The sequence below is a fragment of the Balearica regulorum genome, chromosome 13 (genome assembly GCF_011004875.1).
Source record: "Balearica regulorum gibbericeps isolate bBalReg1 chromosome 13, bBalReg1.pri, whole genome shotgun sequence".
Taxonomy (NCBI): Eukaryota; Metazoa; Chordata; class Aves; order Gruiformes; family Gruidae; genus Balearica; species Balearica regulorum.
The window spans coordinates 17,844,076-17,864,464 of NC_046196.1; the positions used below are offsets into that span (position 1 = coordinate 17,844,076).

The following is a 20,389-nucleotide window of genomic DNA, read 5'->3' on the forward strand; positions in this document are numbered from 1 at the left end:
ATTGAGTGCTAAGGGTGTTACTGTAAACGTTTAAGTGAGATGAACATCACTGATTTTCTAATTTTACCACATGGTTTATTTCAGAAGAAAACAAGCACCAGTTATATAGTTCTCCTGCAAGTCAGTAAACAGTCACACACGAAAACTCGATGTGATTTGCTTCTTTGTTTATGTGCAGGATATTTAGTTTGGTTTGCAAAGTATTAGAAGAATAATAAGAACCTCCTGACAGAATACCACAACTAAATTTCCAAAAAGCCACTCAGTTAATCTCAGTGTTGAATCTAGCTGTTTCAAATTATTGTAATGTATAATAACAGTCTTATTGACAATATAGATGCACAGAGCCAAAAAAAGCTAGAAATAGTGGCCAAGATGATGAACTAAGCGCCAACCCAAACGACAACAAACATATGGCCATTAACTGGAGAATGGAGGGGTTTAGGAATGCAGCTGTCTGTGGTCTCCTAAAAGTTCCAGAGGAATGAAATGCTGCAAGGATTGGCAAAGTCTGGATGAGAAGTACTACTGAAGATGGTAGGTCCTAAAATGGAGTCAACCATGGGTTCATGTTGGAATTCAGAGATTTCTGTGGTCAGAATATATTCATTCCATTGGCCTCGTAATGTACATCAACAAATTAATATTGTATGGATGTCATTTCAAAGCCTACTGAAGACGAAGAGCCATTATTGAAGCCATTAGAGCACAGATGGTTCAAACTATATGCAGATATTCATACTTGCATTTCTGCATTATAGCTGGGTTTTTTTTCCTGTTGAACTGTAATGAATTGTCTCATAATCTATTCCATCTTCTTGCCATTAGCAGGCTTTGAATGTTCACAAATAGGAGCAAAGAACTCATTTTCCAGAGCTTTAATCACACAAAGAGGGAATGCCTAATTCTCTAAATGAAATGGTCTGTGATCACTGAAGCAGAGATTTAATATATCACGGCAAATTAGGTAGATTTTAATAAATTACTTATCTCTCTGAATACTTTACATATGCTTATGAAGAAACATAGCCTGTTTGCAAACAGTGGAAATCCACAGCCTATAAAATCCTTTGAAGAAAATGACAAATAAAAAAGTAAATTAAAAAATGAAATGTATTATATCCTCGTACTCAAGAGATAGTCCTTTTGCAGCATTGATTCACAGCTCCATTAAAAATATCAATTAAATCCTTCACTGAGATTGGTTAAAAGCTGGAAAATTAACTTTCCAAGCTAGACACTGGTTATTCAGATACAACAATTCATTGTGTATGTTTGATGTAAGTTCTAAAAGTGACAAAAAACAAATGAAAACATAGTTGCCTGTCCCCATAGCTCAAAGTAGGTGAAGCAAAATCTGATACTATATGGCTTCTTTTTGTGCTTTGACAGATGTTGGCTGAAAGTAAATCTTTTACTGGACAGAAAAATGGTTGTGCCTGCCCTCCCCCTACTTCAAATCATGATAATCATAAACAGCTGATTATAATGTTAGTAGAAGGGTAAAAGTTATTTAAAAAAGGTTGCAGTAATTTAATAAGTCCTGCAACTAGCCTCATTTTTTATATTTAATTGATAGGAACTGCATGCATCAAAGAAAACGCATACTGAGATTTAATGTGCATAAAATGGATATTAGCATTTTAAAGAGGCAGATTAACACATTAATCCAAGTAATTTTCATATATTGCTTTTAATAAAATCTTCACAGTATAAAATTCTTAATGAGGCTAATCACAGGCATTCCATTTAGTGGGGTGATTAGGGATAACATAAAAGTATTTTTAATCAGTTTTCTAAGGCTTATGGTTTTTTTTATTAAAAATTAAAAATTTGACTTGCATTTTTATTACTGTTTTATGTAGGCAAAAATCTTAAAAATGCAAATAAAGCACATCATTCAATCATGTAGGTATTAATTATTTACAAGACGTTGTCCATTGTGGAGAGATTCTTAGCCTTAGGGGGGAAATACAAAAACAAACAGACTGAAAAGTATACAAAACTTTACAACTACGAATCAAGCGTCTTTTTCATATAAATTATACATTAAATATACTGTAAGAATTACAAAGATCTCATCTTTGAAGCACTATCAAGTATGTATTTACACTGCAAGAAGGAACTTCTGTAGGCAAACTTCCCTTTCATGCCTCCTAGTCATCTTTGCATTCCTCATAGACTGCACGCAGCACATGGAGGGCTTCCACTGTTACTTTGAGCTTTCCAATTACTACACTATCATCTTGCGAATCAAAAACTGGAAAGGAAACATCAGAAAACAGCATTAGCAATTTCATTTAAGGTTTTGCTTTTGTTCTCATAATTTTCCTTAGCATTTGGACAGATTAAAAGGCACCCAGCATATGCTTAAAAAAAGAGAAAAAAATAATAAATAATAAAGAAATCTTCCTGTTCAGGCACTCAGCATACTGGAAACTGAGCACTCTAAGAAGTAGAATGTACATCAATAAAATAAACTTTGAAATAAAGACGACAATCTGTAGGGTAATTGCCTATATAAATTATTTTCTGCAATATGTAAATATAGATTTCCAAACTCTATTAAAGACATACGTGCATACTTATAAATAGTTTTAAATAAAAAAAAATTACCAATTAATGCATTTTCTCCACTGTGTGTATGACTGGTCCAAATCAGCCTGGATAGTTATTAGTATTTAAATAGTAAATTGCTTTTTCCAGTTGGTGCAATGCAAAATTAGTTTAATTCCAGACTTCTGTGTGTTGTAAAATAGTGAAATGTAGACAAAGATGGTATTTCCCCTAGACTAAACTATTTAACTACCTTCATCTTTGTGTATGTGAGTTTTAAGGTAGTATTTAAAACTCCTATTTTACAGAAATTAGCTAACATGATTTAAAATTGCACTCTTCTATAATATCTAAGTAAGCCCAGAGGGCCACAATCTCTGCTGCTGTGATTAAAAACATGCTGCTAACAGTCAAAAATGAGGCTCTTTCCCAGTCCTGCATCAAAAGCAATGAGGCTGCCTAACATGAGTCTAGAAGGGGACAGCTCAGAAGAGGTTTGGGGAAGGATGAACATGGGATAAACCTTCCATCATTTACTTTGTTGATGGAGATATTATAGGGCAGATCGGATGCTATTCTTAGAGATCCAAACCATTTTGTATATCCTTGGACAAATCACTCGCTGAACTGTCAACTTAAAGAGCAGGCTTCAGGGGACGTTATTCTTTTTACTTATAAGAATGGTAGGATAACTGTAATTAATGACATCAGAAGATAACATTAATTCTATTTTCTCAGTTTAAATATTGTCATATTATCTCTGAGACATACTGTCATATGTCTTGTCTATACACTTTTTCATCCTCTTGCTTGGCAGTTCACTTAATTGCTTCAAATTTCACGTAGGCCACTTTCACATAATCAGCAATGAAAGGAACAAGATATGAAAAAGATATATGCTTGCAGTCCTCAAAAAGAATGAAGGAAGTTTATGGTATCTCACTTCAGAATTATTAGATCTTCATGTGTTACTGTCCTATGAATTTCCCTGTGTCTAGGTTTATTCTTTTTCCCTCAAATCAATATCCACCTCAGAGAATGTGCACAATATTATTCAGGAATTCTATTTATTCTGCCATTAAATTTAACTGAAGTCTGTGTCCAGATCTTAAGAAGAGAACCTTTTACAATGACTTTGTCCAAGAAAATATACCAATATATTCTAGTTTTGCCATGATCTGACATATGTTGATGTAAAATTCATTTCAATTCTCTGAAAGTTCTAAATTTTCAGAAAATATGGTTATGGATACAATTAAAAAATAATCTAATTTCTATCACATCTTCAGGGAAGGGGAAAGTGTGGGTAGGAATAAGAATAAAAGAATTTCTATTACTATCACTTTCATAAATATAATGTGCATAAAGTAAAAATTAGTTCAAATGTCTTATGATTAGGGGAAGAAATTCTCCTCGCAATACTGTTGTCATTACATAGTAGTGTTACCCATTAACAGAACAACAACTAGGAACAAAAACCAGTCCTTCCTGTCATAACAATTATCTCAGAAGACAATTAGGAGTTTTAAGAGTTTTGTGAAAGGTGACTTTCAAGGGTACAAAATTATATTTATATCACTAATCAATCTTATCAAACAGGAATTATGACAAAATGGGAATTACGGCCATAAAATCCAGAACAAAAACAATTTTCCAGTGAGAGACTAGGAAATACTTTTTTGGAGGAGATGTGCTTTTGTACAACTACTTTGAGAAAAATTATTGGTGGAAGAAAAGATTAAGTGGTTCAACCACAGTAAGAAGTGCATCAAATCTGTATATTATTATTCCAGGGTATGGAAATTTGATTCTTAGAATTTTCCTTATCGTGTTCCTGGAACTTTGATGCATACTTTGAGTATTTTAGCTACAGCATGGATGCAAATCATGCATGATAATGGAAATGGATAAGAAACCCTATTTCTTTCCCTCACTACTCAGCTCCCCATCACTCAAGGTATGGTAATTAGACACAGCAGTAGAAGTAGCGAAGTCCCATTAGCTTGGCATTCTACTAGGGCTAACTAGAATTCTTGCTATTGCAGAGTGCACTGTATCTAGCAATTAAGCTGATTCACTTACCTGTATACGAGAGTAACTGTTTTGTAACAGATACACTCTCTGCTCCTTCACTGAGCTTTACCACAATGAGGAAAGAGGATGGAGAAGAACACATAAGGAGAAAAATGCACCATTGATAACCATGTCCCTGCTACCTTAGGGAACAGGAAAGTCTAAGCAAGGAGAATATGTTCCTTCACTGTCTATGAAAGGACCGAGAAGCCTTCTCAAGTCTTATCAGCATTATAAAAATGTTGTCATAAGACCAATGAAATGGAAGATTCCACACCTCCTACTCACCTCACCTTGCTTTAATGAGTCACAGTGAAAGTTCGGTCACAGTCTGTTACAGAAGGGTGCTTACTCTAAACTGATACCTAACCAAAGGCACCAATATTTCATATTGTCTCATATACAGGTTTCACATAGACGACACAAGCTTGAGGTACTCTGGTGATTATAATGTAACTTCAAACAAGATATAGACATTAGCAATACAGCATTACTAACATAAATTTTAATAACAAAATATGTATTTATTGTCTTACTAGCATAAAGTATGTTGTGTAAAATAGAGAATTATAGTCAGTGGACATGTCCTGAAAATTCTTAGGTTTTATAAACTAATTACTATGAGCTGGGAATGGTCATTGGTTTTGGTGGGTTTTTTTAAACAGATTTTAAGGAATAACAATAGTACACACACAGTTTTTGCAGACTTTTGCAAACAAATGTGGAAGCTGTTAGTTCATATTAAAGAATTTCTTATTGAAACAACGTCAATTACTTGCACAGTAAGGCTTGGAGAAAGAAGCAGAAATTCAACAAATAATTTTTAGGTTAAAAAAGGTTACAACAAAGTAATCTCTAAAACTTACCATCAATATCTTGCTCAATGATATCTCTTTGCTTCTGCAGTATCTCTCTCAAACTAACATAAGCAAAACCGATATCTTCACATTCAAGATCTTGTTCATGTTCTGGAGGATCACTGACCACTGTAAATCGTAAGCTAAGCATAAAAAAACCCAAAATAGATAGATACCTTGAAAAGGGTTGAAAATTGACTCAAAAATCAGCGGGGAAAAAAAAGGGGGCAAAAAGAGAGCACTCTATTTTACCAGTTAAGCATAAAACAGAACTCTCTATCAGTTATATTCAACATTTTCCATGACAAGAATAGTCTGAGACCCTTTCTTTTAAATCTTCCCTCCTTTAGCGCTATTTAGCAGTACTAGAAGGACAGACTGGTTGTAACCACAGGTCTGCAGGCTTAGAGAATTTTTTAATTTTTCTCCCCCCCTCCACGCCACCCTGTGGCACAATTCTTGTTCATATGGCAGTGACAGAATAGTATAAGGATGAAAGACTTTTTCTCATTTCAAACTTGTACATTTAACTCAGCTGTTGAATCAACTGTTCAAGTCACTTAATTTCTTTAAATTTCCCCAGCCATAGGTAAAAATCAAGATTGTACCTATGTATTTGAGGCTTTTAGTAAAACTCATTTATAAAATACCTAAAAATATAGTTGGGGGGTTTTTTTGTGGATTTTTTTTTGCTTGTTTTTAATTTTTACTGTGTCGACCATACCATGCAAATTATTTGATATGTCAAAATGAAAACAATTCATAAGCAATAATAGAACGTTTAGATTAAATATAATTATATTTTGTTGGTTAAAAGCTTTTAATGCCATAAACTTGTTAAAAAAGTTCAACCACTTTATTTCAGTCAGGCCACATAAGATGACCCTATTTGATTATTTCAGCTTTGATGTGGAGTGTGCTTATAAAGTAAAACTTCTCAGTTGTTGCCAGTTATGGTGCTTTATTTGCATAGTAGTCTTGGAACACATTAATTGGATTCCTCTTGGACTAGACTAAACTAAACTGAAGACGTGCTCCAGGAGTTCCTACCCCTAATGCATTCCACTGCAATACACATTCAGTCAATAGGATCGACTAGTATTCTGAATTCTCAAAAGGATCCTAAAAATCTATGTACTGTGAATACCAGACCATTAACAACAACTGCTTTGCGCTAGAGATTCTCTGGTCTGCACCACTTGATAATTTAGATCTAGCCTTAGTAAATTTTAAGCCATGCATTTCCTTGGCTTTACGTTGAGTGGTGTGGGAGACAAGACATAAATAATTGAGAAAGACAAACCGTATCAAACATTTTCCTGATATCAGAAATACTAGCCATATTCAACGAAACAAGTATTTCCAAACACCAAGTGTAAAATATTTAGCTGCAAGTTATTGAGAATTTTCATACCTCATTTAGATACTTGGAGAGCATATTCCAGCCAAGAATACATCCCACAAAAATAACAGGAACCTAAAGGCAGTTCTCTCAAAATAATATCTTTGTAACATTGTCTTGTGTATTCATTATTTAAAGTTGGACCTTACATAACAATTGCCCTGCACTTGTTCCCTCCAACCAATATATCTCATTTTATCTTCATTACTGTCTTCCTGGTTTACACATAAAAAACTATCCGTGAGTACAACCTGGATACAAAGGCCTTTGTGTATTTACCATGCCGTCTAAACACAGCCCGTTTGTCCATCCCAAACATCTAAGCCTGACAACTATACAAAATATCGACATTTCTTCTGTGAACTTAAATTACACTCATTGCATCCAAGTATGGCTTTTCTTTTAAACACATAATTCCAGTATTGTGCTGGAGCTGACTTGAGTTAGTGGCTTGTGTTGGGGCCAAAAACACCGAGACTGACAAAATGACAGGAATTCAGAGCTAACTACTTTTTTGGTATGTCTTGGCAATGTTGTTTAAACTGTGAATGCCTGTGAGCTTTACAGCCTAAAAATGTTACAATAAGCATAATTCCAAATGAGTAACAATCAAGTTGTATAAAATCCAAGTCTACAGGAAAGGATATCTTAGACAAAATATAATCAAATCTTCCTAAAAGACTTTAAACGTAACAACAGCTGCAATATGCTTTTATAGTAGTTTATTTTTGTGCTTGGCTCTTACTAGCAAATATGAATTATAGAAAACAGATACATAAATAATTGTTTGTCACAAAAATCAGACACTTGTGTGTCTTTAAAAAAATATTTGTGGAGCCAAAAAAGGAAAAATATTGTAACTATTACCAACAGCAGGTGCCTTGATTGAGTATAATGGATCTAACTTAAGATTTTGGCACAGAGCTCAGTAGAAGCAAAACTGCCAAAACTCAATCAAAAACAAAGAAATACGTAGATGTGTAAGATATATATTTAATGAAAAAAATAATTAAAAATTGTAAGAATAACTTATAAAACTGTTAGGTAATGGGAACATTAGGAATGTTTTGTTATGATTCAGTGTCAATGTTAAATCAATTGGAGAAAACAGCTTAGCAGTTAAGACAGTGATAGAAGAGAAGGAGATTAGTGCTGGATTAATTTTTATCACTTAAGGGTACCAAAAAAAACCGTAAAACTTTTGCTACTAAAAAAAAAAACAAACCACTTTTGCTACTAAAATTTTCACTAATGCATAAACTAAAAGCAGGCCTAGTACCATTTGGGACAGTACCTTATAGCCAAATTGGAGAGTTGTTCATACTGGTCCACTTGTTCAAATCGCATTCCAGTATTTTACATGCATAGAGCAAGCTTCAACAAAACAGATCAAAAGAACTGCACCTCTAACACCTTGTAGTTCCAATATGCTTAAAATATCGTAATATTGGATTAAATCTTTGTTGATAATCAGGAAGGATGAGATTTGAACTCTGGGTCCCAAGAGACTACTCCAACTAGTAGACTGCAAGAATGGTACCACAATCACTTTGACTTTTGTATTTTTTAAAAATACTACAAATGCTTAATCTTTAGAAAATATTTAAATATGATATTCAGTATGCTTTAACTTATTTTCTTCATTTACCAAAAATTGCACGAGTTTTGTTTTCAGGTTGAACTGGCTAAAAAGACACAGTTTACATCGCCTTGGAACAGCCTCCTCACTCTGCTTCAGCATAGAATGCACAAATGTGCAGCTAGTGTCCCATCTTACCTTAACACTGCCTCACTGACGTAAGAATCTTTGATGGAAGTTGCAATATCAAATTCATACTAGCATTGCTTACATAAAGCTATGTATAGTGTTCCTCTCCCATACTTCTCTCTAGGAACCTAGATTTTCTCTCTAGCTCATTTTCACATTTCTTTTCTGTAACATCAAGTATCAGTATTCAGTTCCTTGCAGGAATCCCATGGCTACTGACGGAATAAGAAGAAATCTTGACATCCTGTTGGAAGATATTTGCTAGCCACTGCAAGAAAGACTAGAGAACTAAATGAAACTTGTCTCCTAATAAAGGACCAAAAGAAAAGTAACAAATAATAAATGCCTGAAGCTTAAAATATGCTTTACAATGAAACAGAAAAACCTGGACAAATATTTGTTGTTGTTATCATAATAACACTTAAAGGTGTTATCACCAGCAGGGAATTTAGAGTGCCTGGACAAAGCTGTGAGGTAGGCAAATTTGATTCTAATTCTTTACTCCAGAGATCAGTTATTTTTAAGCAGCAAGGAGAAAACCTTTTGTGTTAATATAATATATTAATGTGAAGCCAACACTCTACACATGCTTTATACTCCTATAACATGGATGCACACATTTTCTTACTCTGGAGAACAATGACTTCATATCATCAATTTCTTGGAGTAACAATCATTTCGTACTAAGAAATGATGCACCTGTCAGGATCAGCCTGCAAACCTCTTGCATAAACCTGTTCACTCTTGTTATCACAGCAGGGTGACTCTTAGAAGAATGGATTCCTCCATTCTTCACATATGTCTCTTTTGACATTTGTCAGAAGAGCATATACTCCACCACCAGGTCTGCAGGCATTGCAAGTACAATCTGGCATGAGAAATCAGGTAAGTTCCTCTAAATGACCCAAATTCCTACACTCTTAAAATGCTGAAAGGCAACAGTGGAATACAAACAGGATAAAGAATAAAAGATAACTATGGCACAATTACAGTAAGTTAAATGGACTGCCAGAAAGGCCTCCTGTTATTAACTGATTGGAAGACTTGAACATGTAAGTAAATAACTATGGGGTTCAAATAATAAAATAAAAGAATAATTTTGTATATTTTTTTTGCAAAGTTTTACAAATATTCATAAGTATAGCTTCCTAACATGAATAAGCAATGTAATTTGAATCCCTATTATATAGAAAAAGAAACAAAACAAAAAGGTTGCCCATGTCATACAATACAGCTATAAGAAAAAGCAAGTGTTATGACAAAATTTCCATATTAATGATAGAGACATTGTCTGAAAACGTAAACACAAAGTTCCTTGTCAAAAGAGAAGAGCCATCTTTGTGGTATGCAACAATTACTAACCTAAACAAGATTTCAGTCTTCCTAGTCTCCTACTACCTCATGCTCAAATATTTTAGATTTTATATTATTATTTAATATTTAGATTTTATATTGTATTTTATTTGTATTTCTAGTTGCAACTTTGGCTTAGTAGTAATTTTACGTATTATATTAATAACTCTTTTAACACCTGAGAATATTTATCTTTTTCAAGGGACGTTCATTAAAGTGACTCTCCTTTTAGAAGACAAAAATAGCATGTGATGTATCTATTAATTTATGTTTTAATATGGACCAATCATTTTGAGTATCATTTCTAACAACATTAACTGTGATAGAGAAAGTTCTCCTGAAAACTTCATACACCACTGAATATACATTGTACACTATCTATACTCCTATAATCTGGCATAGCACAAACACCAATAAAGTGTCAGGCTAAACCATGTGCAGGCAATTTTCAATGATATTTATATCCTTGATAATTTGGTTTCCTGAGCTTTAAAGCATTAGTTTAGTTCAGTTCCTGTTTCAGCTGAAAAAGCTCAGATACTAGTTTGTAAGGCTTGTGATAGAAAACATGTGTTGAAGATATAACTAGGCCAGGTTTAAAATGCATAGAGTTGAAAACACTTGGTGTATAGGCAGAATCTTTCCATAAATTTTGTTTCTTGGTGGTCCTCTTGCTAAGTTAAATTGGGGAACTGGACTACTGATGAACTTCCTGCCTTGCTATTTAGTCAACACAGAACTGAAATTTCACCACAAACCAAACTAGACACACCAATAAATGTAGGAAACAACCTACCTAGTAACACAAGAGACAATACCATGACAGCACATGTAAAAGATGAAGTCTTCTGTTGTGGGGAAAAGCTCACTGCTCTTATTTTTACCTTGGGTTTGATAAATATTTAGTATAGATATCTAAGTATTTATAGGTGAAATTGCAGCCCGCAGACTACCTATTTTCCTTTGCTGAATTATCCCTCAGGAAAAAAAGAATATTTTGTTCTTAGTATTGTTAAATTGTTAGTAGAACACGTTACTCACTTTCCTAATCTATATGGTAAAGTAAGTCTTCTGCTTGCTTATTAAGTGAAGACTATTTTTTTTTAATCTCCAAACCTAAGAATGTTTTGGTGTGATATATCCATCCCAACAAGTAATAATTTCACGGTGTTCCCTGCTCCATTCCAGTAAAACCTGTTTTCTGGCCAAGATATGAAATGCAGCTTTAGAAGAGAAATGGAATGAGGAGAAATGACTCTCTTATTGCTGAGTGAATCTGTGATTTGTGACTAAATATGTATTTAAAAGATTTACAAGTAACTCCTACACTTGAAATACAATCAGCAGGTATTCTCTTCTGCAAATTAAATGAATCTTTAAATTAATAATTGTTCATTTTAATGAAGATTGATGTTCAAGAGGAAACAGAATCAAAGAATATCATTCATTCTCTCTAAGTAATGCACACGCTATCTCAATCAAAAGATTTGAATAAGAACACATTTCTTGTTATGAGCTTGCACAAGGCTAATTTATACTCTTTCTCATATGTATACATGTAATAGCTGCCTGCTACATCTCTATATGTAGGTTTTTGGAAATTCTAGGGCCAAGAATTGTTTTCTGAAGCTTGTACACTACTTGTAGTACTCTGAATTGAGAAAGTGACAGATGTATTACTCTACCATCAGATAGATATGTGCTTTTCAAATTCATTATTGATAGAATGCTGATGATAGAATCTCTCTTTTGCAAAATGAGGTTGCTAAAAAAAAAACAACCCCAAAACACAGCACAAAAACAACATTAAGAGAGGTTGCAATATTCCATGCCACACAAACCTACTCAGGGAAGAAATGTAGGTCAATTCCCACATCAGAACATAGGTGTCATTTCTAGCTGAAACAAAATTTTCTCTAGTTAGTTAGCTATGTATTAACTTCTCAGGGATACCACCTCAATAAAGTCAAACAACAAGGCAAACCATAAGCATTATTTACAAAGACCTTTTATAGACTTTTTCAGCACTCATATGTACCTGTCAGTATGTAGATCTGGCTTTAGAAGCATAGACCTGAGATACTCTCTTCTTGCATGATTATTTGCCTTATCCACGTGTATCACTGCAAAGCAAATTGGAATTAATATAAGTAGTTATCAATTATTTTTCATCTTTTAGAAGACCGACCATGAAGAAAAGAACAAAGAAAAATAATCATTTTTTTCCCTTGTCTTTCCTAAGGAAAAGCAACACTGTTAGAATCAAATTTGAAAGGTCATGTGATCTAATGGCGTGTCACTGGCAGGTTTATGTGCATACTGTCAAAAAAGATACAAGCAGCATCTAAGCATGCCACACAGCTGTCATATTCTGTTAATGGCAATAGCAGTCATGATTTTAAAAGCCAGTGGTCTTTATTGCTTTGTATTTGAAGTGATTTACTGCATTTTCTTCCACTGAGGAAGCTAGTGATAATGATAATGTATGGCAGAGTGCTTGTCCTTTTTGACAGCCTCAGTAATTTAATCCTCCTTTCCTGCCACAATATTTCAATAAGAGAAACATCTAGACCAATGGACTGGAGAAAATCCACAGCCTGGGGAGTGTGTGTGAATGCTCTGAAAGCCTTTTATTGTTTTAATTTAAAATACAAACACAAGGAGCAGCTTTTAATTTTTGTACCATTAATATGACCTAGGGTGAAAAATAGCCTTGGTTTGGAAAAAAACCCACACCAACAACAAGAGAATGAGAAACGAGGTTTTATGAAATTCTTTAAGAAGTTTTTGGGCATCTTATATTAAGAAAGTAGCTGCTTTCTTGCAAATGGTATCAGCCTACAAGTATCAGTAAACCACCAAGAGATTATAAAATTCAAGAAGCAAAAACTTAAAAATAGTATTAGAAGAATTACTTTTACTTTTTTTTTTTTTTTAACTAAGAAATGCAGCTGAAAAATGTTTAGGACAGAACTATAATGAATGTAATCCTCTGAGAAACAAGCATAGCTTTAAGGAACTTTTTTTTTTTTTTTTCCTTCCCCTCAGGGCAGGAGGAGGAGCTAGAAAATTGTCTGTCTTTAAATTCCAACATCTTTAATATTCACGTACCTCACTGCCTTCTAGTTACTCTGCCACTGTACTCAAAAACGCTCTTTTTATCTCTCCACATCACATTAAAGTTTCCTTTTCCCATGTGCTGACAGTAATCTTTAATGTGTTTCATACTCTCTTCTATTACCCAAAATAAACTTATTTGTATAAAGAAAAATTACCAATTTACCAATAAGCAGAGAGTATTGGAATACAGGGGTATAAAAGAGAGATAAGGCAGCTTAATTCCTTGCAGAGGGATTTATTGAGGGACATATCTCTATAAAAGTCTTTCTAGGAAGCACACCTTCCAGAGCTACTGGTTCTCTAGTTTTCTCCAAAACTGCTTCTCAGCTCTTACCTGGCCAGCAGAATTACTGTCAGGAATTACTTACTTTCAGAAAACAGCCAGTACTATTGGTATCTGAATCATTCAGCCAAAGGAATCTACAATTCAACACCTTTTTCTGTATTAACAGAAAGCAAAGCATTGGTACTCTATCTTGGAATCCTTAGTTTCCACTCACAATATTCTTACTGTCTTAGGTTAAAAGAAGCTGTTACTGTCATCTGCTATTCTTCTGGGCATGTGGATGACTTTCCACATGTGCTACTCTCATGGCCAAGTGCTCCTGGGGCCACCACAGGAAGTGATGGGGAGGCAGCAGGGAGACAGATGGACAGCCAAAGAACTTCAAAGGAGCTGCCACATCAACAGATTCTTCCCTTCCCCATAAGCATCCCAAATGGAATTTCCTAAGTTTACTAATTCTGTATCTAAACCAATTTTAAATGGAAATTATTTACAAACCTAAAAAGTTTGAATTCATTCCACTCAATGGAAAAATTCGGACTAGAAACAAAATATTCAGCACAAGAACTCCATTCAAGTCTGGGGAAAATGATTAACCATAGTGAAAGTATATTTTTAGGTTCTGATGAATACCATGCTTTCATATCACCCCTTAGAACTGCTTGAACTTTATTATAACATTGCTCCAAGGCACAGAACATCTCATATTTGTATCCGATTAATTGCAAAAATAATTCAAAATTAACTTGTGACAGTTTGCATCTAAAATTATAATTTTAAAGTTTGTCCTAAAGAAGCACTAAAACCTGAAGATTACAATGTTTTCTGATGCAAGGCCTTAACATTTTCATTTGAGTTATGCTTAGGAACCCACCTTTTAGAATATGGATCTTCAGAAGCTTATTTTTAATTAAAAAACCCAACAAAAAACATACCCTTTTTCTTTTCCTCACCTCCCCTTCCTTTGCTCTACTTACACTTGTACTTCAAGTTGTTCAAATAGCCACCTGGTTCACTGAAGAGAGAAAGCTTTCCAATTAAATGTCATATAAAAATCTGCAAAATTTTGTAAATCTTTCTCTCCTGCTGCTGCCTGTTCTCTAGAACCATTGTATACAGTGATAAGGACACATTTCAGAGCTTCCATCAATCTTACTTTCTGGTAGCTTTCCTGCCATCTCAGCATTTTCTTAGTTATGTCTTCATATTTAATAAAATATGAATGCTTTTTGTTAACAATATTTGTGAACTAACCTTACCTTTGTAATTTAAGTAACTGTGGCTTTGACCAAAAAAATGTTTATTTTACTGAAATTAAGAGTCAAATATCAAGAGGTGCATTTATACGTGAGGAAGACTGGGCTTTGTTCGCTTGGGGTAACAGGTTTTCCTATGTTTTTCTCACAGTGAAACTGCCATTATTTCACTTTAAAGCATATATTGTGACATGACTGGAAATAATTAATTTCCAGCACACAATTTTAAACTGCATTTAAAAGTTAAAATATTAATTCATTGCTTACTATGATATGTAACACACCCTAACATTAAAACCAAACCACACCAAAACAAACCTCATAAAAAAAAATAAAAATCGGAATCCTTCCTTTTTACCAAATTGCAGGACAGAGCCATGGTGTGAGCACAATTTGGTAAGTCCCATTTTTCTTTGAATTTATAGGACTGTAGTGTTTGGAAGCATTCTTGGATATTCCAATAACTCTTTCCACCACTAACAAACACAACAGCTTCTCTCCTCAGCCAGTATGGCCATCGGTAGATGTAACAATGTCATGGGAAATGAACAGTTACATGGTATAACCCTAGAGCATATTATCCTCCCATCCAAGTTTCTATTCCAAGACCTTGGAAGAAAGAAAATGATCTTCTAACCATTCCTAGTCAAAAAGTCATAGTCAAAATAAACAATTAATGTCAAGTTACATGCTCTAACCACTTGTGAAAAGGGAAATTGACAGTATTCATTCTTGTAGGTCCAGATCAATGGAGTTCTCTACTATATTGTTTTTCAACAAGATTCCATTAATCTTCTGGTATCTTACATATCAAGCAATGACAGCGAAGGATGTGCAAAAGGTATGGAGAAACTTAAAATTTTTTTTAAGCAATGAATCTCATTGAGCCTTCTATATCAGTTAAGATGTTTTTAAAACACTCAAGCTGTTCTAGTTATAAATAAAATATATTATTTATAAGAACTATTTTTTTAGATTACTTACGGATTTACCCTGACTTTCTCCATGCAAAAATCTGGAATACCATTAGTTTCCTTCTAAGCTCAAAGTAAATGTCTTTCTACCCATGCAAATACCATTTTTATTAAAGAAAATATTCAATTAACCTCCAATATTCAACATACTCAAATCTAATTAGACATGAATAAGAGATGCAGTAAAGCTATAGTAAACACACATGCAGATTTCATTACTATTATCTTACTGGCTTTCCAGCTAGACATAATCAAACAGCAGACTCATTAGATTTTTTTTGTCCTTTAGGCAGTTAATCTTGAGTAGAAATTAGATGACCAATTATCTAAGCAAAACTCTTCATATAACAACCACATTAGTATTATGCTGCAGAATACAATCCTGAAGCAATTAAGACCAAAAACACCTTTTGATATTGATTCGTTAGGATATTTTAAAGTTTAAATAGTTTTGTATTCAACACTTGTGCAGTAAATAGAACAATCACAGTTACAAAGCCAGGTTTTGACTAGCAAAAATAATATGATACAGCAGTACCAGATTGGAAAGCCTTGTGAATTATAGTCTCTACAAAGCATGATACTATTTTCAAATATCACAGCTTGAAATATTTAAGTTTCATAATTGTATTAAGAATTTTTATGCATTCTGAATGCTTCTTACATTCAATGAGAATTCAAGAAGCAAGAGAAATTAAAAGTCTTAAATAGCTTTTATTGATTTATGGTGTTACTTCAATGAGATCTTTAAAATTTTATTTCAATTATGTCTGCCTATCTAGAACATTTGAAAAAGTGTTTTTTTAGCAGCTAGTAAGATGAATATTGTTCAACTCATAAAAAGAATTCTTAGTTATCTGATGTCTTATTTAGTAGATGATGCCCAAAATTCCATTTGTTTGAATGGAAGTAAACCTCAGTGAATGAGAGAGTTTGAAGTGCCATTAGTTTTTGTGGTTTGGTTTGGGTTTTTTTTGCTAAAGCCTTACAGAGACTACTGTCTTCCTCAGAGTCACAGAAGTTAACACATTGTGCCCTGTCCTCTATATTCTCTCTCAAATGGGCAGTCCCACTATAGTGATGGTTGATGTGACATCTACAAGGGATTTCAGTCTTCAACTATGGGGTAATCCAATAGTTTATGAGTATTAGGAGGATATCAATGAGTAAATTCTTTGGCAAGTCTCCTTGTAAAATCAGGTTTCTAGGTGGTAGCAATTTTAAAGATCTGACTGTGACACCGCTTTTGCAAAGCCACTTTTACAAAATTATTTTTTAAAGAATGTTTATTATTAAAGAATGTCTATATTAGTGGTGTGTCACAAATATCAAACTGATTCACCTGCTCCAGGATACTCTCAGCTAAAAATGCAATGCTTAAAGCGCAAGACAACATGAAGCACTTGGACTGAATCTTAAATGAAATAGATTTAACAGAAAAAAAAAGTTAATTAATACTTGAAATACTATGAAATAGCTGGGAAAATAATTAACAAGAGAATTACGAATTTTTACAATAGTTCTGTGTATGCTATTAGTGTAAATTACATGGTGTATTGACATAAAGTATTTTAAAATGTTCGTTGATTAGACAATAGCATATGGAGCATGCAGGATTAAGTATTATGAAATAAACAGTAATGTATTAGTATTAAGCATGGCTGAATAATTTCCTATTTCAAAAAATTCTTATTAAAGGAACACCAAGTATTCCCAAGTGACCATCAGGTCCAATTACATATTTTCTCTTTTCAGCTGTATTTGAGGCATACATGGTTACATGGAATGTTTTTCTTTCGCTGTATTATCATGTACTGATAGAGAAATCATTTCATCATGTTCTTTTATGAAGAATATACACATTTTAGATATGTATAGCCTAATTTTTAAATTTATGTGCTAGCAGCAAGTTTAAATATATTGTAATGTTACCATTTCATACACAAGCCTACTTCAAGAATTCATTTTATACTTGATAATTGCATCCTTACCTCATTGCTTAAAACCAACCTTTAATATTTTCCAAAATATTTGGGAAATAGACAAATACAACCAGTACAGAGATAAATGCAACTATAATACATGGAAGAAGTAGGCTTTATTGGCAGACATTTTCATAAGACAGAATTTAAGAGAAGAAACAAGCCTGCTCAGGAATACATCATACTTACCATTGCTATAGTTGTAGTGAATCCTCTGACCACTTGTTGGTTTTGGAAGTGACAGTGGGGTCTCCTCTGCAAGGAAATTGTATAATCTGCATTCTACAAACAGCTGCTGTATTGTTTCATCTGATGCAATTCGTGACTCAGTAAGACAGAGTGATATAATTTCAATCCGGATTTTTTCAGTTGCCTATTTAAAAACAAAGCACAAATATAATACAAATTATTTTGTGTTTCTTGAAGTGTTAACACAAACCAAACATACATACATGTAAATCATTGGTTATTTTGTATGATTAACACTGATTGATTGATTTTGACAGAGACGCAATGAGATTCTAAGGCCCCAGGGTTTGTAGTTAAGAATATTGTTGCAACAGATACTAATTTACATTTGGTGTTGAAAATATTTTTGCAATAGTCATACTCTGCTGGAGAAGATTTGGTTACGGTTATCCTCATGTACAAATCATATCTCAACCACAAATTTCAGTTGCCATTATTTTTAGCTACACAGCAAAGTGATTTGTATCCTGATCCTGTAGCAGCTTGAAATAGTCACAGTAATATTAGGTACCAAAGTTTTCCAAATGAGAGGGAATTAATTGTTAGACTAAGTGCCTGCTGCAGACTATACTACAAATAGTTCCATAAAAGTCCATCAAGCCACAGAGTAGCTGGCATGTAAAGTAACACTGTATTTATATGGAATTCAACTTCATTGACTGAACTTTTCTAGTTAAATCAAATACACATTTAAAAGTTAAAATTAACAATATGATAATAGAAGTAACATCCCAATTGTTCTTCACTAGAGCCTTTTTTAATTATCTTTAACTAAAATGGCATTTTACTGTTGCTTATATGAAATTGTTTCATACTGTTTGTCTATATTATTTGTGTACAGATAGATTTTAATAACCTTTATGTATTTAAGTGGGAATGTCAGACTCGAGAGAAAGAGTGATTTCAAAATTGGAGTACAGAGGTGAGCATTCAAAGATGAGATTCTTCAAAGAGCAAACAGAACACATTGGAGTTCAGAAACGGCAAAGAATATTTTTTTACTTCTTTCTTTTCTTTTCAAGTTCATAAATGTATTAAAAGTATTTCCCCGATATTGAAATATTTTGACAATTTTTGATTGTAAACTTAAATCACTTGAAGTAATAAATTATATTCAAAAGATTAGCTTTCTAGATTCAGTGTCAGAAGTGCAAGCCAATATTCTAATTTATTATGGAGATAGTTTATATTTTTCCAAGCAAATTATATAATTAATCAAACTGAAAAGCAGGTGTATCCTATTGTAAAAATATCCATCATATAGAACAATTTCCATTGCTGTCAAGCCCTTTCAATATTTGATGAAGTAATTTTACCCCCTCCTTTCAAAAGGCATTTCCTTTTATTATGTATCCTAAGACACTTTAACTAAAAACCCAAATCTGAATATTTCAATAAGGTTGTTTTATTATTCAGTAGATTCATGGAAATTTTACTAGGATGACAGAAAATTCCACACCATTCTGTCTCCACTAATACAGGTACATGGCTTCAGCTGGCAATATTACTGGGATTAGCATAGAATAATGAAATATTTAAAGGAATTTTTTTTTTCTAAAATCTAATAAATCAAATGACTGCCAAATGTCATTAAAGTGATGGTCTTTGACTTGAATATGCTTTTCATATTCAAATTTTAAAAGAAAGAGATGAAAGCCTAGAAAGGTTACTCAGTTTCAACTAATAACCTCAAGCACTCTACATTCACATGCATTAAAAATGAAATTGGCTCTATTGTCTAATTTTACTTCAGAAACAACTCTTCTTGCACTGAACAGATGTATTAGCATCTGTAGTTAAAGTGATATGCTGAGTGGTTTTGTTTGCCCCAAAGTATTTAGCAGGTATGTCAAACTAGTTTGTACACAGACAGTAGTTTATGAATCAAGTCCAAAGACAATATCCTGTATTATCAAGTATTCCTTTTACATATATTAAAATGTGACATATTTAACATTTGTAATTGCATACTATAGGCAAAGAACGTTGCAGTTTTTCAAGGATAGCAGGGTAAATCCAGGTATTCTGCTTTCTAACTTGAAAGAAAGCAAATAACTGAGTCATGTTATTAGAAAATTGCAAGAAAAAAAATAAATTACTTTAGAGTTTAATAGTCAAGAATACGTTAAGTCCTGGTTTTATTAATATTAAACATGAATACAGCATATACAAAGGAGAACACCAGCCGATTTAAAAAAATATTTACAAATGAAAAATTTAGAACTACTTGAGAAGCTAGCAAGACATATTTCACTGCTAATATAAAAATGCTCATATTATGTAGCCATGCTGAAAATATATGCAGCATCCAATATATGATAGGAATTAATTTTTAAATAACCATATATATTCCTATGATGCAGAGTGAAGTATGTTATTGAAATCTTTTCCTAAGTTGTTTTCTTTTAAACTTTGGTCTCATGTATTAGGTACTATTCAAGTGAAAAATGGATAGTTTGTCATGACCCATTACTTCCCACAAATCATTCTACTTTGATGGGAATAAAATTAGT

The 20,389-nt window shown here is 33.2% G+C and overlaps 1 protein-coding gene across 4 annotated transcripts in view; it reads right to left on the bottom strand.

Moving 5' to 3' along the window:
• Positions 1-863: 863 nt before the first annotated feature.
• The window catches only part of RPGRIP1L (RPGRIP1 like), a 75,621-nt gene continuing 56,095 nt past the window's right edge, over positions 864-20,389 (bottom strand). For all 4 annotated transcript variants that reach the window (XM_075765634.1, XM_075765633.1, XM_075765631.1 and 1 more), the window contains 4 exons: positions 17,817-18,000; positions 12,048-12,132; positions 5,496-5,629; positions 864-2,260 (listed from right to left, as the gene is read on the bottom strand). In XM_075765634.1, coding sequence (XP_075621749.1) covers positions 2,157-2,260; positions 5,496-5,629; positions 12,048-12,132; positions 17,817-18,000 — 507 coding nt within the window. In that variant the 3' untranslated portion in view covers positions 864-2,156. The remainder of the gene's footprint in view (positions 2,261-5,495; positions 5,630-12,047; positions 12,133-17,816; positions 18,001-20,389) is intronic.